Genomic DNA, 24,262 nt, shown 5'->3' on the forward strand with positions numbered 1-24,262 from the left:
AACTAGGTCAGCTGCAGGGTTGTTTGAAGTAAAAGTTCATGGCCTTGTGGCTAAAGCCTCGGAAGGTGTTGCCCCATGTATACTATAAGCAGGCAATCCCAGCAAGCTTGAACCAAGCTATATATAAAGAAATAAAAAAAAGAAACATACGAGATAGGAAGGGACCAACGGTGCTGTTTGCACTCATCTTCACAACTGCGGTATTTCTTCTATTGTGTTTAATAAAAATATGTGAGAAATAAATAGATAAATTATAAATTAATGTTCCTATCGAACGGGTTTCGATATCAAAAGTTTCTTCGCTTTCTGTGTTCAATATTTTCCTTTTGGTATACTTCTTTTTCTTTTTTTCTAGAACTTCAATGTTTCCATTAAAAATAAGAGAAGAAAGCACTCAGCGAAATAAAATGAGCTCGCGACAGCAACCACCGCGCTTCTCTGTTTGCAATATCCACACCATGGTGAGGAGTCCTTTAACTTCGCGAAACTGCACAGTGGTGGTTTATGTGTGACGCCGTAGCGAAGGGCTCCGGATTAATTTTGAGCGCCTGGTTCCACCCAATGCCGCATCCTTCGAAATTAGTCCACCAAAGCAGCGCACAACGGCATCGCCGTGCACTGAACCAGCTCATGCGCGCGCGTGTATACGTCCGTGCACGCACGCTTTGCCGCGTCTTGGCTTCTAAAAAGCAGCGCCATGAAGATTTATTTGTCAGCCAACCAGCGTACCCATAGCAAGGCCCTACGGAAAAAGATAACTCGTCTACGATAACTGTCCAAGTACGTGAATAGCCGAAATGCGTCATGTATGAGGCGTGAACTTCTGCCGACCTGTTCTCTCGCGCTTCCCTCTGGGCGCGCTGCGCCTTCTGGCGGCGGTGCCGTCAAGTCCACGCATACTCAGTGGAACATACACTGTGACACAACTTGGCGCCAAAGAGGTTCATTGAACAGCGGCACGTATCCAGTGACACATGCCCACGTGAACGGCCCACAGTTTTATCGCCATCGGCCCACAGTCGTGGTGGGATAGCTATATAGTTGGAAATATGAAGCAGGTCTGACAATGCCAAAGAAGCTATTCGCATTAAGGGCCATTGGAACTACGGCTTTCGCTATACCTGTGATTCCATATGAGCTGAGCAGGTGCCGTGGTTCGGACTACACGACGCGAGTGACGTGCACGATGTGCTTTCTTCGCAGGTTCGTTGTACGAAAAGAACGGTCGTCACCGACTGAGCCTTGGCTTCGACACCGACAGACGTTGGGGTGCCGGTCGTCCCTGCATAGAGGCCGTGCTCGACTATATTGGGGTAAACAGGCTTGGGTTTTGCACTGGTCCTGGCATGCGCTTAACTACGGTGTCCCGTCACCCGAGCTCCTTCAGTATTTCTCACTCCTTCTCCGTTTACACTGGTACCTTTTAAACCAGCGCCTACAAGAGGAAATTCGTGCTGCACAAGAAGAACATATCCTCACATTGTTGGCAAGGGTATATATATCTTCAGCAGCTATGTCTGCTTGCAGTTCCTTATCGGGAATCTCCACAGTGCATGCACGCTCTCTTCGGGGTAATTGTGGCCTCTGGCAGATCCTCTTCCGTCGTGGCGCAGCGTACGATTTTTCGTCGCCAACCAGCGCACGGGGCGACAAATGCGTGCCACCGAAGCGCGCGCGCTACAATGGCTCGTTTCGGAAGTTACGCACGGGGCTTTTCATGAGGAGAAAATGCGCGCTCGGAACTTTCTCACAGCTAGGCGTGTCCACACAGCTCTCGTCGGCATGATCGGGTAGCAATTACAGCACCTGTGAGAGAGGTTTAAGAGAAGCGCTGAGCGATGCCGCTGACTCCTTTGCAGAAAGCGCCACCAGAGTCGCATAGACGCGCTGCTCTGCCGTCCGGCTGCATAATACACATGGCTGGTTCGCAAGTCAAGTATGTTTTTGCCGATAACTTATATGGGCACGCAGAACATCACACCAGAAGGCATATTTATTTATTTATTTATTTATTTATTTATTTATTTATTTATTTATTTATTTATTTATTTATTTATTTATTTCCTCAAATGCCTCTTCCTGGGACATTACATGAGAGAGTGGGTGGTTATTGGCAAAGTTACTACAGGTTACAATGGCATGTTTTCGGTGAGCCGCTTGAATGCATGTGGGTCGATGATTGTGGCAACTTCGGTGGGCAGGCCCTTCCAGTCTCGTGCTGTGCGCAGAAAAAGTGATTGCTGAGAAGTCACGGTATATGGGCTTGTGGGGTATATACTGTGTTAGTGACTAAAGCAATGTGCTCTTATTATGTAGGGTTTGTCAAAAGGCAAAGAACATCACACCAGAAGGCATACGACAACAATCGCGAGAAAAGCATGGTGTTGAACTTTCTGGTTTCGCCTCCTTGCGAAAACGCGCCATACTGTGGAAGAAAACAACAACAACAACAAAAAAACGTTGGGGCAGACTACCACGTGAATACGTTTCGGAGCTTTAGGCTAGACTAGATGACCGCAAATTCGAGTGACGTATACGGGATGTAACATTTTATTTAGTAATAATAAAAAATTACATTTGAAAGAAATTCGGGATTACAACGCAGGCGTGCGTTATTGGCCTAACGCCGAGCCCGCCGCCATACGTGGTTGCCTTCCTCAGCGAATGCAATGGATGTGGGGAGAAATCTACACGTATTTGTTGCCTCGGGGATCAGCAGGTATGCATCGAATGGTTCGAACAAGGTTGTCACCGCTAGAGCATTGCGAACGTACTGAATTCAAAGATAAATAAACTCACAGTGCTCCGTTGATACGTGTCTATCGTGTCGGTCGCCATGGTTTCGCAAAGCGCGGCGGTGAACTTGAGGTGGAGCACCAACAGATTGAAGCTAAGGGCGGGTCTGGCGGGTGTGCATAGACGGAATAGTTTACCTGGCTAGTCAGTTTGATTTACGAAGCATTCGCAGGTTGTTCACGCTGCTTGACTCGGTTTGGTCGTCTCTCACGCAGGGCACGGGTGGGGAGGAGGAGTACGATTACTTACAGGTGGACCCATACCTCGTCAAGTTCCTCTACGAGGTGAGCGCTGCCTTCTCCCCACCTTCGTGTGTTGGCTATTTCGACGAGGGTAGACGCGTGTGGCGTACGTGCCGTGATTTGCGCGTCTCGGTTGCGAAGGAAAAGCGCCGACAGTGGCGCGGGAACGAGTGACCCGTGCACACTGCGCGTGGCGATTATCAGTCCCTGAATCCCCTGCTGCTGTTCGCATGAGTGGCGGCTGCTCCCTTGGATTGGAAATTATATTGCGGGCAATAGAGTTTCTCAAGGACACTCCGGGGTATTTAAGTAACTGAAGTCACAGCGCTGGTCACAGATACAAGAAAGACGACAGGACGTGCGCCATCAACTATCAGTTGATTGTTAGCGCATCTACTGTCGTCATTCTCGTTTGCTTTGATGCCACAGACAGTTCTTTTTTTTTTTTGAGATTTGGTGTCTAGACTCGCCATCCTACCCCTACCGTTTGCGTGCTCAGGTTTGCAAACAGATTAAAACGCGAGCCGCTTTTTCTACTCAAGTATGCGGATGCTACGCGCTCTCCACTTGTAGAGGTGCAGACAAAAGTGATTGCAGCACTTGAGTTCTGACTGAATTCGACCTCTATGCCCTATATCAGCTGCTAGAAGGACATTGGGATTCAATTTAAAATATGTATGGCAACGCACCGACAAATTTAGGCCTTCAATTTAGCACAGAGAAATGTGGGATTATGATCTTTAATGAGGACACGAGTAATTACGCGGTATCAATTCATCAGCAAGTCATACCTACAGTAAAGCAATTGTTGCGTCTCCGGGTGGCGTTCTGGCCAGGTATCCTCCAGACATAGGGACGAGTACATGCGGGAGTCGGAGTGAAAGAAAAATGTTTATTTAAATGATAAAACAAGTAGTCAGATTCTAGTCAGAGTGCACACATGCCTGGACCTACATGTCTGCAGACATCAGGACACCTGAGCCCCTCTCTCACTGCACCAAAGGTCCGCGTTTAAAATGTTCTTCCCTAGTTCCCTACACAAGGGGATTCGATGACCCTGTTGCGGTCAATCAGAGTGTTCTATAGTTCACAGAACTTTGCCTTTGATGTCCTATCTTCGAAGCAAGGGCGAGGCAATCTGGAAACAGATTTTGCGGCTCGTTACCGCCTTCACGGAGGGCAGAGAACGCGGTCGCTGCTAAGTAAACAGCTTGTTCGGCCCTCACAGCCAGCGTCGTGCACTGCTGGGTGCTGGTGAAGGGGGCTGCTTCGGGGGAAGCACTCAAAAAATGCTCATGGCCGATTTGGGGCGCAACACAATACATATACCCTGGTGTATACATAAACGAAGAAAACGCTCACTCAAGCACCCACCAACATAATCTGAAAAAGAAGGGGAATCGGAATGCAGCAATAATGAAACACAGAGCCCTTTGGGACAACAACGAATATGAGGTGGTGGGTGGAATTTTGAACGCTCGCAAGTGCCACTCTGTGCTTAAAACGGAATATATTGTCGGGATTGGAGTTTACCCAAAGATGGGTAGGCCTGTTGGCATTGGGAGTCCACGGCAGAAGCACGAATGAGGAAGTGCAGGGTGACATGGGTTGGGTATCTCTTGAAATAAATTTCACGAGGGTTGCAATGTGGGCTTGTGGGTAATGCATCTTCAAGGGGCGTACGGTAGTGCGATTAAAAGACGGGACAAAAGAAGACGCACGTACAGGGACACACGCAGCGCTGTGTGTGTCCCTGTGTGTCTTATTTTTACCCGTCTTCTAATCGCGCTACCGTACACACCTCTCTTTTAAAGTCAGAGAAGCGCAAAGCAAGATTAGTTTTGGAGAAAGACTCAGGAACATGGTGGAAAATAAATGGTCAACTATAGTGTACGAATATCTGTACCTGAAAAGCGTGGACACAGAATGCAAGAAGAGGTCAAGAAAGTTGGCAGTGAAGTAGAGGGCAATTGAGAGTGTAAATTGACGACCAGAAGTCTTTAAGAGGAAAGGGAGGGAGACAGAGAGAGTGAATTGGATCCAATGAATGGAAACAAAAAAGAACATGAAGGTTGTCAAGAATGGGAAGAAAGAAATTAGAAAGGGAAATCTGTAGGATAACACAAAGGGAAGTGCTTTGCTGTTTGAGGCCGAACGCGTGGCACAGTGGGAGATGAAAGACGACAATAGGGAGGAGAACGCGAGGAGGAAAGCGGGAGGAGGAAAGAGGCTACAGTGAAAGCATGAAGCGGACAGCGGAAGAGAGTATGGCGAAAGGGTGAGAAGAAAAGCGAAGTGCCGCGCAAGACGGACTTTGCGACGACGATGGCTACGAGATGGCGCCAGAGTAGCGCGCGTCGTCCGCATGGAAACAAAGCGCTGCATGAGCGGAAGTCTGTCTGCGGCGGTTGCTGCGAATCGCGTCCACGCGTTATCCACGCACTGCTTCTCGTCGTCCCTCGATGAGCGAGGCACTCGCGCGACGCTTCGCCCCATTTGCAACGTGCCGCAAAAGACAGATTGTCCGCTGTAGCCAGACTATCGCAAAACGAAAACAGGTATAGAGCTGCGCTCAAATTTCACAATAGGGGAGTGTATCGTAATCGTCGGCGAACGTTTTAACGCACCTTTACTGCTGCCGCCACTGGCTGGTGCGAAGGTCATACAAGTCGGCTGTCCCTCGTTGCAGGGACTATGCCAGATAGATGTTTGGTATAGCGACGTCTTAATGTAGGCCAACTGATTCATGCAGAAGTTTGTAAACTGAAGCCGTGCGAAAAGCGTATTCAGAAAAGCAGGAAAGAGTGCTGACAAGCAACATACGTTGTACTTTAAGAATCAGCCTAAAAAAAACTTTCTCCATATTAAAAAGATCGCCATGCATTGTACACAACACTTTTTCAAATGTGCTTATTCAGGGGCGACCTCTTTATTGGACATTGCGAGCGATAGTGCACTAGCAGCACCTTTGTCACCGGCTTTTCCAAACAGCTTCTGAGATTTCATGCATTGACGCATTTGCCGCCTCTTAGAAATTTGAGTTCTTGAAAAATAGTGTGCGTGCAACTAACAACTAACTGAGCGATTGACTACTGTACCCCTTGCATCGCAAACTAAACAAATATACGTAGGTATGCTTGAATATCTTTTTATAGCGTTAGGGCTTAGGAGTTTTTTGAAATGTGTTTGATTTCTCCTACTTCAATATCGTGTAAAAGTCTTGTAAAATGCTGTCATTCACTGCAGCTGTACGTATCCAAGGCTGAAAGTTGGAGACAGAGAAGCAAGCCGGGCGCGGATAAAGTATTCCTGCATGACAACCCGGATCTTACCTTGGAAAAGCTTTTCGCCATCGGTTTGGGAAGTGTAAGTGGAGACTCATACTGACATGCCACTTCACATGTGTGCATGCGAGTGCGCTCATCCGCATTCAAGTGTGCATTCGCGCATGCGCGCGCGTGTGCGCAACTAATTTGAATTAAATGTGTTTTCAGCGCAATGAGCACTATTGGGGTTCTCGAAAACAAATCATATTACGCCTGCACGCCTCGAATCCCACTGCATTCAATTTCTTGCGTAATATTAAAGACACCAAAGTGACAACGGTCCGCGTAACGTAAGGGTAGAAAATAACTAAATCTCGCTCAGATATGTTCGCGGTTGAGGCTGGAAAGTGTTTTTTTCGAAAACTTTTAATTCTTCTTAATTTCTAACCTCTATGCACCCTCATGAGCCGGCTATAACCGGTTTGAACCGTTGTGGTGGTGTTGCGGAGTTGAACCTGTGCCGAAACGAAAAAGCCTGAAACGGAACCCAAGCCAAACCTGAAAACCTTTAGCTTTGACACCCCGGTGCTAAATCGATTATCTGGGGTGTTCCCTGCCCCAAGACTGGAACTATAGCAAATGTGACCTCTATTAATAAAAGTGGTCCTATGAATTCCCATCTGAACAAGAGACTTATACCCCTGACGAGCGTTTGCTGCAAGATCACGGAAGCAATCATCTATGACGCTGTCATAATCTCAAATATAATCAGTAGCTGACAATTTGTCAGCACGGGTTCCGATTTGATGTGTCGTGCACAACGCAGCTCCTAGAATTCAGCTATAACCTCATCTCCAGTTTTTGATCTATGGCGAACAAGTGGATGGTGTGTTCCTGGACTTTAAGGAAGCCTTTGATGCGGTGTCGCATGCATTATTGCTACACAAGCTATCTTTTCTTGGTTCTGATGACGCCATATTTGAATGGATTAAAAATTATCTTCATGAATGGAGATAGCGTGTTTTGAACAGTTTCGATGGCACAGGAATCACTTCTGGTGTTCCGCAAGGGTCAGTTCTTGGACCCTTACTTTTTCCCATTTTTATGAATGCACTTTTGTAAACGTATATGAGTAACGGCAGGCGTGAGAATATAGTGGAATGACTGACTTGCGTAGGTTCGTACGCTGAATACTGTAGTGCATCGTAATATTAATAACATCGCGATGTGTCGTATCTTTAAAGAGACTTGAATTGTATCCAGCAATGGTTGAAAAAGTAGAATCTGTTTCTAAACATTGCTAAATGTCAACAAATGTAATTTACTCAGCCTACGCCTACCCTAACTCAATATATTGTTAGAGAGTATGCCCCTTGACAGAACTGAAGTACCTTGGAATATATTTCACATCACATCTCACTAGGGAAAATAAGTGCTGTACGTTTCAGTACGGTCCGAGATCGTCAACTTAACAGCAAGTGCCGAATGCTGGAACATGTTCAGAATCGCGCCGCCTGTACGCACGGGGCTATGTACCGGTGTGCGTCTATTATCTCGTAAAATATCGCGCCATTTTTAGGCATTTCGAGCGGATGGAATCTGCAGCTTTTAGTGCCACATGATGGTAATGACGATGAATGATGATGCCATATTGGCATCCTCTTTGAAACGGGATGGTCACAGATGTATCACTTAGCCTGCTTGGTAATACTTAGGTATGCTGTACATGCTTTTCATACTAGCATTTTTGTATATGCCTCCTTAATCTTTTTTTGCCCTCAAAACTTCTTTGTTTGCCTTGTACCGTTACCTATGATTAAACGGATCCGGTTGTATCAATCTATTTCCTGCGTTTTTTTTTTCACCAATACTCTAAACGTCTCTTACTGGTTGATGCTTCCGTCCACTTTAAATCCAAGCGCTCCTGGAAGGTGTACGTTACCTACGGCTCTCAGTGGGTGAATCCCTTCGCATTCCATTAGGACATGCTGACGGGTCTCTGGACTTTTGCTGCAGGATACACATGCTTCATTTTGTTGTGAATATTTGCTACGGTATGTTTTGTCTTCAGGTAACCTGCTTGAGCCTAAAAAACCAAGTCAATGCGTTTTTTGTTATCGTACAGATGTTTCCTTTTTTTATTGAAGTCAAAATAAAAGAAAGACGTAGTCGCCTCATAATTGTGATGGCTACTCCTTTTCGCATAGTGGTAACAACAATATAAAAATATATGTAAGAAAATGAAAAGTAACCACGTCATAGTGTCTGAAATCCACAGCACACAGTCCTATACACCCATGAACATGACAGTATAAAAGTCAAATGCAAGTTGCACCTCAATTGGTTTGTAAACAAAGTCACAAACACACTTATGGTTTCCTTCTTCCGTTCTTGTAAATCTCCAAGGTATTTTTTGTTTCCATTCTTTGTATCCAATTTACCTCCATTCTGGGTCCACGCTTTTCACGTACAGATACTTGCGCACTTTAGCCTTCCATTTATTTTGATCCATGTTCCCGAGCCTTTCTTCAGAAGCACTTTTGATAGAGTCCTAGAGCCACACGGGTGGATGGACGGATGCCACGAGCGTCCCCGGTGGGTTGCGCCACTAGACTCTTGTTATTATATTTCTTAATGTACTACGTATATAAAAAAATGAAAAAAGAAAAGAAAACCGCTAAGGATTCCGATCACCAAACTTTCCGAGCACCTATTGGAAACTATGTTTTCGCACGGCTCCGTTGTTTGTCGTTTGTCTATTTTTCTTCCACCAATCTTCCAATCGCCTCTTACTAATCTATATTGCAAGCATGTTTAATTTCCCCCTGCTTTCGCTGAATTCAAGGGCTTCAAGGAGGCCAGAGGTGCCTAAATCGACCGCTGGGCAGATATCTTCACATTCTTACAAAACATGCCTCATCGTTTCCCTACCTTTACCGCAGCAAGCACATGCTTCTTCTTCCTTGTTCTATCTCGTCTTAAAAGTGCGTGTTCTAAGGCATCCTGACTTAGGCACTGCCTCATGCACAATTTCATTATGATTGTTCCTTGTTCTTTCTATTCTGTAGAACCGTATAAACTACCTGCCTTCACGAAATAAAGCCAGTTGGAAGTCTGTGCTTTGTGTGGGCGCCTATGTTTCTGTTCATGTGCTGTCTTCTTTAGGCAGTCTAAACGTTTGCTGAATCCTGACCTCGCTTGGAAAAGTAATGAGCTTCCTTGTGAGTTATAAATTGTTACTTTCATGATTTAGTTTTTTCCTCCTAAGTAGTTACTCATAGCAGATTTCCTTTCATTTCCGCCATCCATGAGATTATCTCAGCCCTTTCCCTTGACGTTAACTGAAAGAACTTTAGCGCTTTCTGGCGACCACTGGTTTCCAACACTTAACACGTCAATCTTGAGTGAGGTAGTTATGGTATCCGCGGTAGGAAAGTTCTTCGGAACCCCTTTCTTAACCGGCGCACTTTTGCACTGTATTTTTCCCTTTCCAATTCTGGCATTATCACGAAGTGTCCTACAATTGTTTAACTGACACTTTGGTGTGAACTGATTGGATAGAACGAATATATATTGCCCAGTGGAAGACACAGTTTGCAGCTACATAAGTGGCTCCGATTGGTTGAGCCCTCCTTTTCCACAGAGTCGTGATAATTGCCAATTATCACAACTTTCATAGCTCAATTGAATGTTAGAAGACAGTGCATTCTTTGATGTCTTATAGGCATTTCACGAGAACTTCTTTCTCTGTTCTTTTCAAGAACTTCTGCCGAAAAGAAGACAGCGAGCTAGAAACGTTCTACAAGGAAAAGCCTCCAAACCTTAACCATAAGCAAAGGTGAGCCTATGCACGGATCAGGGGGTCACATGATCGACAGTGGGGACTAAATAGTTTCACCATGCACAGAAGTTATGAGCTAGACGATATGGGGCAATCGTATTCGTAGGTGCTCGTGCTTTTTTCATAGGCACGGAACACGTCAGCACAAATATTTCATACTTAAGAATAAACCGACGTCATTTGGATTCGAGCCGAGCGTCCTACAGCACCGACGCTACTGCCGCTTTCCGCGAACGAACGATACTTGCCTTCAGTGTAAGCTGAAACAGAGTAACTAGGCGACAACGGTTCTAGGACGCTCCATAGGAGAGCACTTGTCCTGTGGCTCGTGTTCACAATTTTCTCCTTGTTTAGTTATGATGTTTCAGCTTGCCTTAAGATGAAGCAACCCATTGTTAAATAGCTCTCCCGCATCGAAAAATGCCCATAATGAACAACACTAACAGCTTCGTGAACTTTGTTTTGTGTGTACTTGTGTGAAGATAATGGACCGTGTGGATTGCAGTGAAAGATCCCTCTCGGCTCTAGAATATAGCTAAATCGCATATAATGTAGGCCCTGGGGCTGTCTCGGCAATACGCGCCGGCCCATAGGACCAAGTACGACGGCGGATTACAACGAGCATTTTTGTCAGTGGTGTTATAGCCTTGTACCTAAACCACGCTGCCGTCGTTTCAAAAGCAGCGTCACTTGTTGAGACACATCACACGAAGGCGAGCGCTGATGGTGGGATGGAGCCCCAAGTAATCGGAAATTAACTTGCTCAGGAGGTATTCGTGGGCTGCTTGCTTGATCGTCGTCATTTTCAAGGCAGTGCGCGCACTTGTTGTGACGTAGACGAGCACTAAATCACGCAAACACGAGCGCTTGTGTTTTCTGCGCTGCCTTTAAAACGATAATGGCCCGACCAAGTATATATACCTTCGGTCTATTATGTTTGACAGTTGTATGCAGTCCTACAGTAGGACATGATTGAGATTTGCGGAAACCGACGTTGCGGCGCTTGGCGACGTTGCCGAGTGATGTGGCAGTTTTGAAAAAAAGAAAGATTAGCCGACGATTACGATACTCCCTATAATGCGAAACTTGAGCGCAGCTTTGTGCGTGTTTTCATTTCGCGATATATTGGCTGGCGCGGACGATCTGTATCGTGCGGCAGGTTGCAAACGGAGGGAAGTGTGGCGCGAGTGCCTCGCTTAATCTGGAGATTGCAAGAGCCAGCGCGTGGGTAATGCGGGAGCGTGATTCACAGCAGCCGCCACCAACAGACCTCCCAGACGACACGCGCTAAGCTTTTCTTCTCACCCTCTCGCCATACGCTCCTCCTCCACCTTTCTCCTTGCGTCTTTCATTCCCCACTGCGCTCCGCTTTCGCTTTCATCTTTCGCTGGCCTCGTTCGTTCGGTTACGCCGACGCTTGCCGCAAGAACGGGCGCCTAAGAGCTTCGCTCTAAAAAACGAGAATTTGATCCGTGCAAGGTACTGGAAAAGGCCGGTGGGCCGGCGAAAGCATCGTTCAGTCTTTTCAAAGGGTGAGCGGGAGGCATCACGGCTGGCAAAGCGACATTGCGAGAAGCTATGACTGCGCGCATTTCCTGACTCGCTATTGTAAGGAAATCTGGCCCAATATATTTACAGCGGTTATCCGACGGCACCAATAAATAGTTCATTGAACTAATCTCGGTTAGGATGAAATTGATGTCACATTGTAAGGTCAGCAGACATTCTGTATTCGCGGTGCACTCTACCCGTACTAACCACATGTGTTGAAACTAGAAGGATAACAAAAAAGAAAAGAAAAGGCATGAGAAGGATTAGGCCTAAGTGACAGATATAACGTTAGGAGATGCAAGAAGACAAGGCAATGTGGATTGGAGAGCAAACGCAAGCAGTTGGACAAAGTGGAGTTGAGCACGGCACATAATGCTTGATGCCGACAGCTGCGGTAGCTTGCTGAGGGAGAAAAACGCAGTTTAAGACGCTGGAGGATTGTGCCAACTGATGCAATGCTCGGAAAATAAAACTGGGGAAGACCTTCGTCTTGCATTGTGTGTAGGCTGTTGGTGCTGCCTCTGATGATGATCACTTCGCACAAGTGAACTCCTCTTCAAAGAAAAGCTGCACGATAGTTGTGGCTTTCGCCGGGCGTGCTAGATGTACCACTGTAATGTTGCCCGCGGTGCGTCCTGCTGTGTGCACTGAAATATCCAGCGACTCAACCGCAGGATTTATCCTCCGCCTCACAGAAAGCTCAGCACAGAAGATGCCGTAGCTCTCCGACTTATTCAGACAAACACATTTCCTAACCTACACAAGTACAGTAAAATGTTCCCACATACATATCGCGGCATCTGCCCCTGGTGCGGCGACACACGCCCTACACTCTTCCACATCTCGTGGGGGTGCGGGGGCAAACCTCAACACTTAAAGACGCCTAGCACGCAATTTGAGCGGTGGGAGGTACAGCTGACCGGCGATACCCTGGCGGGACAAGAAGCTCTCGTCCAGCAAGTACGTCGAGCAGCCATGGCCAGTGGAGTCCTGGAATGAGGACACCACCCACTCGACCTCAAGAGCAACCACCTCGAGGGTTCTAATAAATGTTTTTTCTCTCTCTCTCTCTTGAAGAGAAAATACACGGGTGAACTCCTGACCAAGCCAATTTAAAGGTTATGGTGGCGTCCCATGTCCGGTCACGTAAATAACGCAAACAACAGTCTGTACCATGAATACGTTGTGCAAGTTATCTCTGGAAATCCAAACGCGTACACACTAAAGCTGAAAGGTGTGCGGAACATAAAGTCTGGAGGAAAAAGAAAGCGGCACCCTTGTGGGAACTTGCAGTCTTCAACATAATTTTCTTGTAAAGCTGTAGTTGTTTTCGAGTGTTTGTGATAGTAGTTCCTTCGAACGACCGTAAATCTAATTCATCCACGCACTTTAACTTTGCTCGTGCATTACCAATAACGTACCCAGCATTACAATTCGGTGCGACATTTGTTATTTTTCCCCATGATATCGGGATAACATCCGTATAGAGCTTCTTTTTTCTGCATACCGTAATTAACACACACATAATACCCTTTGCCCGCGTATCCCCCAAGAGAAGCCTTTCCTTTCCTTGCGAATTGAAACTCGCTGCTACACTTATTTATTCCGGGACAGTATAATAACTGTTTACGCGTGTCGTCAATGACGACTTTAAAGGATACGACTACTTGGTAATATTTCCCAGAGCCCTTATTAACTCACACGTAGCTTTGCCTGAACTGCGGTTTCAGTCTATCGAAACTTAAACTCTGTGCAACATTTCGTTCTCCCAGGACACCGGTAAAACTTGCGGATAACGCTTTCGAGCACTTCTTAGTGCACTCGCTGCATCGCTGTACACAAAAAAAGAAAAAAAATATTGTAGCTGGCACGTTTTCCCGAGAGTTGCAGTGCATACTTTCCCGTGTGGAGATCACGACTGTATGTGACCATGTGCCTGTGCTGCGTGCGCATCTCTCTCTCTCTCTCTCTTTCTGCATTTCCTTATTATGGGCACTGCCTCTATTATTTTCCGGTGAATGCAGGTTGATGTACTTAATACTTACCTGGATGAACTTCCGCGATGTTTTCAACTGTACAGGGACCGACAAGTACGTGATTGATGGTCAGAGACCATGTTACCCTTACTAGTCCAGTGACCGACCAGAAGACAAGTCGTGTCACCTTGAACATTTTCAATAAAACTATGTTTCGGTTCCCAGACGGCTTTGATAGTACAGTTTGGCAGTCTGGTGCTGGGGACCATACGACTCACTGTTCTTTTCGTCAGTTGCATGTACCATATCAGCTTGGTAGAATTCACTTGTGTTTAGTCACCCCGTGGTTCAAGAAAATGAGCGCATTCGAATGTGTGTGTGTGTGTGTGTGTGTTTCAGCGAAACAAAATGGCAACGTTTAGCGGAGTTTCCATCAGGTGCACGTCGCAGACCGTGAACAACGGCTGGTCGCAGGCCCAGCAGCTGCCACCAACCGTGGTGCGAAGAACCCGAAGTCTGCTTGAGTTTTTCTTGTTGCTTTCGTTGCAAGCAGAACTGTACTCTGTTCTATAAAAATAATATTTTATTGCCAGTAAATGTACATTTTCTACCTACCTAAGCACGTCAGTGCTTGTGAGCGCGACAGCAGAAGCAAGGCATACCAGGCGACACCAGTAATTCTCCGACGAAAGTGGAACAAAGATGAAATTTAGAGAACGAACACAAAGTCAACAAATGTCAAGAAGGAAGAAAAAAAGGAAGCGAGAAAGTAAATCACGCCTTATGTAGATTTATGGTCAACAGAAATGTTGAATAAATCCAGGAGGTGGCGAAACTATTGCACTTTACGAACCATACAGCCTTTAGAAGATTGCAGGAAAACCTGAATAAAGTGCAAAACGAAAATGAAGACCTATCAGCAGCATAAAACACCCACACTTTGCTACATATTTTGGAGGTCGTAACGCAGTGCAACATGCATGCATAATAGAGGAAAAATAAGTAACATATTGTTACAGTTAAAGTTAAACAGGCTTTATTTAAGGACCGAGATTGATGGCGAACGACGTTATTCCGCAGCATGTCTTTCACCTGTTCAGCAATAACTGTCCTCTCGGTTGAAGAAACGCGGTAAGGCTTTTGCCGAATGGGGTGCGCAGATCCGGTGTCAATTCTGTGGCGAGCACGAGAACGCGGGAGTGAAGCCTGCTTGTCGCCTTGTGTGAAATCGAACACAGAAAGATGTGCCCACAATACTTGTGCGAGAGCGCGGCGCTCATGTGAGGGCAGGGCCTTGTTGATCATTCGTAGGATCTGCTCTTCAGAAATGTTTCGTTGGGGATCGCTAGTATGAGACTGCTCCTCCTCGCTTAGAACTGTAATGGAGCTATAAGTAATCTTGTCAAATTCAGCAAGCTTCATATCACGCGGGAGAACGGCAGGGACGCAAGAACAATTGAAAGTCCACAAATTTGAGACGCCATTCACTACTCTCACGACAGAGCGTGGCACGAGTACATCTTTCTTTGCGCAGCTCGACGTAAGTGGCTGGACTTGCGCGTCAAACGATGAAAGGTCGGCAGCAGTGAAGTTGACAGGGACACGTGACAGCGACCAAGGCGGTACCAGCAAATTCTTCGAAACAACACAATAGTTTTTCACTGGTAAGGATGTGTCGGCAAGGGTGGCGAGAAGTGCGCTATTCAAAGTAATTTCGCCTGTGCCACAGTTAACAGATGCACCACAATCCTGAAGAAAGTCAATCCCGAGAATTACGTCATGAGTGCACCGCGGTAATACGAGGAATTCTGTTTTAAGGTCTTCTCCTCCGAACAAAACACTTGCAACACAGATACCAAGGGGCACTAGGCACTCTCCACTGACACCACGAAACGTCACATCACCATTCCACGGGAACATAACTTTCCGACCCAGCCTCTCCTTGAAAGTCACACTCATGACGGAAACGGTAGCACCAGTATCCACTAATGCTGTTGCAGGTATACTATCAATTAACACACGCACTTTGTTCTTCACCATCATAATAGGCAGAGGAGTATTTCGCAGAGACGCAGACGGTCCGGCGACCTTACCTCCATCGGTCGCGCCGGCTAGTTTCCCGACGGCGGAGGTGACGCAGCACGTCGCCGTGGTGACGGTGAACGGCGTGGGCGACTGGTTGGGGGCGTCAGGCTGCGGTCCGAAGCTGGCGAGCCACTCCTTCTACTATATTGGCGGAAGGTATTCCGGGGTGGCGCGCCTGTAGTGTTTGCACCATCAGGGTCTGTCGGCCAACGGTCGTCATAACTGTCACGTTCAAAATTAGGCCAAGTTGGTGGTGGGCCATATCTTGTCTGTCGGCGCCGGCGACAAAAACGAGCAATGTGCCCTGAGGCGCCACAGCTGTAACACACAGGCGATGCGCGACCGACGTTGTAAGCCTCGGGGTCAACCCTGGGACGCTGCGAATAATAAATGCGATCTTCCGAATTCCGATTCGTGGTGGTAGCTCGACGAGTTCGTTGATCGTCCGTCACGTCGTCGGGAAAGGTACGCCGGTGCTGTCGCAGCTGATCGACTCGACACTCTGCAACGCCTGGCATGGCAGACAATGCGGACACAGCAGATGCATGTTCTTGAGGTTGGTTGGGAGCCCACCCAAGCTGTTCGACATCCGCCCCTTTGTTGTGTCTTTCAAGTTCTTCGCGAACAATTTGCCTTATCGTTGCCGCAAGGTCAAATTGAAAACTGTAGTCATTGTCTTCAACGCTTGCCACCGTTGCGACATTTGCTAACCTGCCGAACTTAGGCGTGATACGGCGCAGCTTCAAGGCCTCAAATGTGCGGCAATGCTTGATGAGGTCGGCGACCGAGGCGAGACTCTCCTTGCCGATTAAATAATTGTACACATCCTCGGCTATGCCTTTGAGAAGGTGTCCAACCTTGTCCTCTTCGGACATTCGAGGATTGACCGTTCTGCAAAGCTTCAGGATTGCTTCAATGTACGTGGTACAGGTCTCACCTGGGACTTGAGCGCGCTGCAGCAATGTCTGCTCCGCCCGCTTCCTCTTCGTGGTGGAATCGCCGAAGCATTCGGTAAGGTGAGTCACAAAGCTGTCCCACGTTGTGCAGATATCTTCATGGTTCTCGAACCACACTAGCGCAGTGTCTGTGAGGAACAGAACCACATTGTCGAGCTGAGCCGTGGAATTCCAGCCGTTGTACTTGCTCACACGCTTGTAGTGGGTGAGCCATTCCTCCACGTCCTCGCCGAATTTTCCTGAGAAAGGGCGGGGCTCCATCTGATGCATCCAGGCGCCGGTTGTTCGCACTGGAGCTGCCAGAGAAGGTTGTTGGTCACCGCTGTGGGACATCGGGATCTCAAGTGGTGTTGGGGGCAGTCGAGCGAGGCGTCGGCTCCGGCGTGGTACTTGCTGCAGCAGCTCCGTCGTCTTGGTCGAAGTACCCAGCACCTCCACCACAAAACTGTTACAGTTAAAGTTAAACAGGCTTTATTTAAGGACCGAGATTGATGGCGAAGTAAAGATGGCGTCCCGAGGCTGCACACGCATGCACACGCTAACGTCTTCTTCTTCTTCTCCTCGCCCGGCTCATGCCGTAGCAATATGTTAATAAATATGTTTAGGTGTATACATCTATATGTATGAAGAATGTGGGTATATAGTATACCCATATAATTCAGACTTATAGATGCATGCACCTAAACATATATTCACGCGATAGATCCGTACAACATAGTATATGCCCGTACACGCATGCATAGCCATATAGTCTACCGGAGACAGCGTAAATCCCATGAAAGCCGGTGCAATGCAATGTTACGTTTTCGTACATTTTACACTGAGCTCGATGGATGGATGGATGGAGTAACTTTATAGAAAGGTCCTGCGCGCTACGGGGCGCAAGGTCCCATAGAGCGGGCTACTCCCACGTCGGGACCGGGAGTTGTAACTGCCTGGACCGATCGTGGGCTCGCTGAACTCCCCCTCAAATGAAACTACACACCAAACGACTAGAGAAGCACCCATGCTTCATTGCACGCTCTGGTGTTACGCTACGACCTCCAAGTTTGGGAATGTTCGTGCTTCTGATCGTGAGCGTGACCATGCCCAGTCATGTGTGGAACCTTCGGTGGGGAAGTTGAATACCATATTGAATAATGTGTAAATTCGTTTCCATGGAGACATCTGTTCTATTTTTTCCAAGCTGAACAGAAAGCAAACAAGATCTGAAAAAATATGTTTCGAGGGCACCCGTAACGCGTGCCCGTTGCCGCAGCTTTGCCTAATGAGTAGGTCGTCCAGTTAGGAAGGTGCTTTGTTCGATCCCCTTCGCCGGACATCCACCGTGTTATAAGGCGAGTACCAGCACCCTTGCGGCCAGGTGTCCGGCTTTCCAGGGGTGCACTGCTTGTGACGTCATGCTTGATGTTTAATAACCAACAAAAAGCACCCCCACCTAAAAAAAAGGAGTTTTGCGGTCCCATGCCACCAATTTCCCAATAGGTGGGTGCCTTTCCAAGCGACTGAAAGCCGTAATTGCCAAGCATCTGACCGGGGGCGTGCTTTTACCTATTTTGCCGGTAAGTACCCGGCGGCAGCACTTGTCTGCCTCCTTCAGCAGCGGCGGATGCTCGACTATTTTTTAAAAGTTGTGGTGGGAACAACTGGCGCCCAGATACCCTCGCAAATCTCCACAGGGCCTGCCTTCTGGATGAGAACTCATAACATCCGAGTGCAAGGTCGTGGTTCATCTCGTCATTAGAAAATGACCGATGGGTTTCCGGTGGCATGTTTCGAACCTAGGCACTTCCTGCATACGAAGCGGATGCTCTACTATATCACCACAGTACTTTCCACCTCGTATGCGAGAGGAACAGGGTTCGAATCCTGTTGCCGCATTCGAGCGTGAATGACGAGCGCGCGACGGTCTACCAATTGAGTTACCGCGTAATGCGAAGGTAGTGGGATCGTTCCCCACCTGCGGCAAGTTGTTTCTTCATCCACTTTCATTTCCATTACTTTATCGTTTCTTTATTTTCATTTAGTAAGTACAAGTAATTTCCCCTATGTTGTCCTTGGTGTCAGTGTTTGTTGGCGTCTTACGATATGACCAACAGAAAAAAGGGCCCCTCGGTTATTAACCCCCTTTCTTCTCGTTCAATCTCTTGCACCGTGTGTTAAAGCAGAACACTTACCGTGTTGCGCATGACCAGTGCACCGACTGATCACGCGCAGTAGTAGGCTGGCGCCAATCGGGAACATAACTTTATACAAGGATTTTGAACAGTTCCATAGACAGCGACAAACGGAACATACCGCCGATACGAGTTTACACAAGAAAGAAACGGTTTTCCAGCTAAAACATATATGGAACATGTTCGCAGTGTGGCAACAAGTAAACGGCAATAATTATCATACTTGATCTAGGAAATGCGCAACGACGCTTCGCTTCGCGTCACTCGAATGGGTCCCAAGATTGGGAAACACGAGGCCTAAACTTCGACTCCGGTGCCGGTGCCATGGCGACTGTGCGCTTCAGACTCGCTGGCTTGCGTCGGGGAGTCTCTTCGGCGGCGTTTCTCGCGCAGCCTCTGGCGGCGCTCGTGCTTGTGCTGCTCCTCGCGACCCCAGGGGTCACCCGCGTAGAGGTCGCGCGAGGCATCCTTGGCTGCCATCTGGGCTTCGGCCGAGTCTTCGGCCTGCTCGGCTCGCGCCATGCCCAGCAGGACCTCGTCGAGCGAGCTCTCCGAGACGAGCACAGACTCGAGCACGAACCAGCGGCGCAGTTTGTTGATACGCGAGAAGACGTGGCTCCAGGGAAGGCGGTAGTCGATGTAGTAGAGAAACATGCCCTGAGAGAGTGACAAGAGCGAGGGGCAGAATTGGTGGATTACTACGGCAGGGTCTCGGGACCAGATAGATACATTCGATGTGTTGGCTTTGCAAACACCGACTCCCTACATTGAAGTACCTTGCTAATATCAGTTCTCTGATTCATGCTCGAATGAGAATAGGCGCGAGTGTGAGCGGCGATGATATATAGGGCAGACCAAATGTCTATAATTGGTGTGATTATGTGCATATTGACACGTGTACTAATTTATGTTTTTCGGGAGACCACTTTTCTCCGTCCAACAAATGTTATCGCTATGCGGGGGAGGCGCCCGCATATATCGGAAGTTTCTCGAATGTTATCGATGGTTCCATCTGCTGTCTGTTGTCACCGAGGCTTGTGTAATCTGCGACGCGAATTGTGTGGAACTGTCTGGAAGACATGCAGGCACCAGCGATTATTCTGGAACCTTCGATTACTCATGTATAAAAGCCGGCGCGCTTGACCGGCAGATCACCTTTCGTTGATCGCCGACCGGGTTTGCCGGTATTGCTGTGCTTTGAGTGTAACTTCCTTTTGTGGGTACAAATTCACCGAATAAGAAGTTATATTCGTCACTCACAGCTTTACCGCTGTAATATTCACCGTCACTACTACGTGGCAATCTGCTGGGCGCCGTTTTGCAAAGAAAATTTGTTGAAAGTCCCTGCCGTTTCTACTCCTGTCCGTCTTCCTCGCACTGGGCCTATATGGCCATTAATCATGAAGAAGCCCAACTTTTCAATTATTGTCACAAATGTGGGATACGTCGGAACCTGTGTCATGACGTGTCCACGAGGTAATCGAAAATACGCTACAGCGTGACTGATTCAGAGGCTCGCGTTCCATTATGCAGAACGTCGCCTACTGATTTTCTCTTTATGCAGTCTCTCGTACGGTGGCAAAAACGTCCTGCGCTCTCGCTGGCGCCTGTAAGCAAGAGCCATAAAAGGCTCTTTTCCGCGGAAGGCACTTTGTTCCTTTTCCGCTTTCGTGTTAAATAAAGCACAGTTGGCTGGAGGTCTGGATTCGAGACGGCATGTTTAGACTATGAATTTGACTATGGAATACGTTAAAGATGACAACACTCGTTTTCTTGTAAGAGGACCAGTCGAAAGGCGCCAGAGTTGTGCCTAAGTATCTAATAATGCGAGCAACACTCTTAGGATTCTTTGACTTTCCGTGGGCTATCCATCTATCTTTGTCTCTAACCGATTTCCCGCTAACTTTGGTCACTGGGTAGTCTACGGTCTACTCGGAGAGAAAAAGAGAGAGGGAGAGAGAGAGGGAGGGTGAGAGGGCGAGAAAGAAGTAATAAGGGAGAGCCAGGGAGGTTAAACTAAACTGGGCCCAGTAGACTACCCTCCACTGGGGAAAAGGGATTGAAAGATGAGAAGGAAGAGAGTAGTTCACACTTTGCACTAGTACTCACACAATCAAAGGTCATCGTTCAGTCAATCACAACAGGCCTTATTGGCTGGTGCACTTGAAGAAATGCTGCAGCGCTTTTGTGGCTTTGTACTAGCAGGTTTACAGGGCCACGGTCCCAAGATCTCTGAACGGCTTGATGCTGATGCCCTCAAGCTGTCCGAAGGGATTTCGCTGATCTTCGTATGTTGGGCCGACGCACAGTAGGTGCTTGGTCGTTTCTCCGACACCACACGTGTTGTAATTGGTACTGTCCGCCATACCAATTAGGAATGAGCAGGCGGTGAAAATCAGGGTTTAAATCTAACAGTCGTACTAATTTGGGTCACTGGATGCGTGACACTGCAGGTATGTATCCAGGTATGCGCCGCTCTTCAGTGGACCTGTTTCGCGCCGGCTTTGGTCACTGGGTTTGTGCCGTGGAGTATGCACCGCCGTTCGATGATCGTAAGAATCTCATAAATTAGGAATTCTTGTCTGAATATGTGTTCACACACGCACAACCCGTGGACTGCCCGGCGTCGCCGCTAGACAGCATAGCGTGTCCGTTGGGATGCGCGAGGAATGTCTCGCAATCGTTTGGGCTACAGCAAAATTTCGCCCTAACCTGTGTGGCAGGCCATTGAAAGTCGTCAGCGACCATCACGCGTTGTGTTGGCAAGCGAATTTAAAGGATCCGTCAGGACAGCTGGCGCGGTGGAGCCTCAGACTACAAGAATATGACAACACTGTGACCTACAAGTCCGGATGAAAACACACTGATGCCGATTGCCTGTCACCCGCACCCATTGACCCGCCACCGAAAGATGACGAGGATGACAACGTTTTCCTTGGAATAATAAGCGCGGAAGACTTCGCTGAAGAGCAACGAGCAGACCTGCAGCTAAAAGGCCTCGTTGAGTATTTGGAAGGGCACACTGACGTTGTCCCTAGGGCATTTGAGCGAGGTTGTCTTCGTTATCGCTTCAAAACAACCTACTAGTAAAGCAGAACTTCTCACCAGTCCGCGCCAACTACCTTCTTGTTGTTCCCTCAGCGCTGCGTCCAGAAGTACTGCATGCCCTGCATGTCGATCCGACCACTGGGCACCTCGGATTCTCCCGGACGCTATGGAGAATACAGGAGAGGTATTACTGGCCGCGCCTTATCGCCGACGTTGCCCGTTACGCCAAGAGATGCCGAGACTGTCAGCGACGCAAGACACCACCGACAAGGCCAGCGTGATTACTACAGCCGATCGAGCCTCCTACCAACCCCTTTAGCAGATCGAGATGGACCTGTCGGGACCCTTTCCGAGTTCAACAACCGGAAATAATTGGATCATCGTGGCGACCGCCTACCTCACCCGCTGTGCTGAACGAAAGCTCTGCCGAAAGGTGGCGCATTCGAAGTGGCGAAATGCTTGGTCGAGAACATCCTGCTGCGACATGGCGCCCCAGAAGTCCTCATCACAGAGGAACAGAGACAGAGGAACGGCCTTACAGCGGAGCTCACCCAAGCTATTCTGCAGTACAGTCAGACGAGGCACAGGAGGACAAATGCCTACCACCCACAGACAAACGATCTTACGGAGCGCCTAAATAAGACCCTCTCCGACATTCTAGCCATGTACGTCGACGTCGAACACAAGCCCTGGGATGCCGCCCTGCCGTACCTAACATTCGCTTACAACACGGCGGTGCAAGAAACAACACAGACGATGCCGTTTAAGCTGGTTTACGGCAGGCACCCGACGACGACTCTCGACGCCATACTGCTGCACGTCACCGACGAAGAGAATCTTGACGTCGCCACCTATCTCCAGCGTGCCGAAGAAGCCCGACAGCTCGCCCGCCTATGGATCAAGAACCAGCAACGTATTGACAGCCGACACTACAACCTCCGAAGACGCTACATGGAGTACCAGCCGGCGAACGTGTTTGGGTATGGACCCCGATACGCCGACGAGGACTGAGTGAGAAACTATCGCTCCGCTATTCCGGACCCTACAAGATCATCCGACGTATTGGCGAACTGGACTATGAGGTCGTGCCAGACGGCATTTCGCATTCACAGCGCCGCCGCGCAAGATCTGAAGTGGTCCACGTGGTGCGTCTTAAGCCCTTTTGCGCACGCTGACGAACTTCTTATTTTGTTGTTTCTTTGCGACGGGTGTTCTTGTTTATTACTTTCGTTTCGTTTGAAGCATCGGGTCGATGCTTTTTAAGAGGGGGGTATTGACACGTGTGCTTGTTTATCTTTATCGGGCGAGCACGTTTCACCGCCCAACAAAATGTTATCGCAGAGTGCAGGACGCGCCCGCATGTATCGGAAGTTTCTGGAATGTTATTGATGGTTCCATTCGCAGTCTGTCACCGAACACCGAACCCTGTGTAATCTGATTGCATGTATGCGCGACGCGAGTAGCGTACAACGTTGTGGAAGACACGCGGGTCCCAGTGATTACTCAGGAACATTCGACGAATGATGTATAAAAGCCGACGCGCTTGACCCGCTGATGAGATTTTCGACGATCGCCAACTGTGTTCATCGCTATTGCTGTGCTTTAAGTGTAGCCTGTTATTGTGGGCACAGGTTCGCCCAATAAATGTTAGTTTTGTCTTTCACAGTATTGCTACTGTGTTCTTTATCGTCACTACCACGTGACAATATACACACGTCACGCACAACGCGTTTCGGCGATGGCAATGCGGCAGGTCGTTACATTGTTTCAATGCATTCGCATTAACGTCTACATTCATCGTCAGGTGAGTCCTGCTGGAATTATTTATTAACGCGACAGCGTTAAGGAGCTCGTGTCGCAGAAAAGCCGGTGTCGTCGGCGTCGGTGTCGGCGGTGTTGGCCGTGAGTGATAAATCCCAGCAGGCACTTCATGAATAAAAAAATGGCTGTGGCTTAGCTAAGGTTAAGCCCAGGATACGAAGCATACTAGCCTTTATTTTAGTTGTTGAACCAATGTTTAGCCTGGTGAACTGCTGTTGCTTGGCTATTTTGGTTCCGCTAGACGAAGAAACAACTCATGCAGGCGAGCGCACGAGCTGAGACCCGGCTATGTAGCTACGCGGCCGCAAGCGAGCGCACGAGTTGAGCCTCCGCTTTTGCAGCTGTTATGACGTCATAAAGAAAGCAACAAAATCCCAATAAAGAAAGGCGTCAGACAGGGAGATACGATCTCTCCAATGCTATTCACAGCGTGTTTACAGGAGGTATTCAGAGACCTGGATTGGGAAGGATTGGGGATAAAAGTTGATGGAGAATACCTTAGT

General features: G+C 48.1%; 2 protein-coding genes across 2 annotated transcripts in view; one reads left to right on the plus strand and one right to left on the minus strand.

The window, feature by feature from the left end:
• LOC135896079 (uncharacterized) overlaps positions 1–13,935 on the plus strand; it is a 130,445-nt gene extending 116,510 nt beyond the window's left edge. Inside the window, exons 19-23 of the mRNA XM_065424410.2 lie at positions 1,204–1,313; positions 3,012–3,080; positions 6,285–6,404; positions 10,066–10,142; positions 13,721–13,935. Of these exons, the coding sequence (XP_065280482.1) occupies positions 1,204–1,313; positions 3,012–3,080; positions 6,285–6,404; positions 10,066–10,142; positions 13,721–13,826 (482 nt within the window). The 3' untranslated portion in view covers positions 13,827–13,935. The remainder of the gene's footprint in view (positions 1–1,203; positions 1,314–3,011; positions 3,081–6,284; positions 6,405–10,065; positions 10,143–13,720) is intronic.
• A 5,008-nt stretch (positions 13,936–18,943) lies between these two features.
• LOC135896070 (phospholipid-transporting ATPase ABCA3-like) overlaps positions 18,944–24,262 on the minus strand; it is a 142,261-nt gene continuing 136,942 nt past the window's right edge. The window contains exon 26 of the mRNA XM_065424403.1: positions 18,944–19,547. Within this exon, the coding sequence (XP_065280475.1) occupies positions 19,188–19,547 (360 nt within the window). The 3' untranslated portion in view covers positions 18,944–19,187. The remainder of the gene's footprint in view (positions 19,548–24,262) is intronic.

The sequence above is a fragment of the Dermacentor albipictus genome, chromosome 2 (genome assembly GCF_038994185.2).
Source record: "Dermacentor albipictus isolate Rhodes 1998 colony chromosome 2, USDA_Dalb.pri_finalv2, whole genome shotgun sequence".
NCBI classification, from domain to species: Eukaryota; Metazoa; Arthropoda; class Arachnida; order Ixodida; family Ixodidae; genus Dermacentor; species Dermacentor albipictus.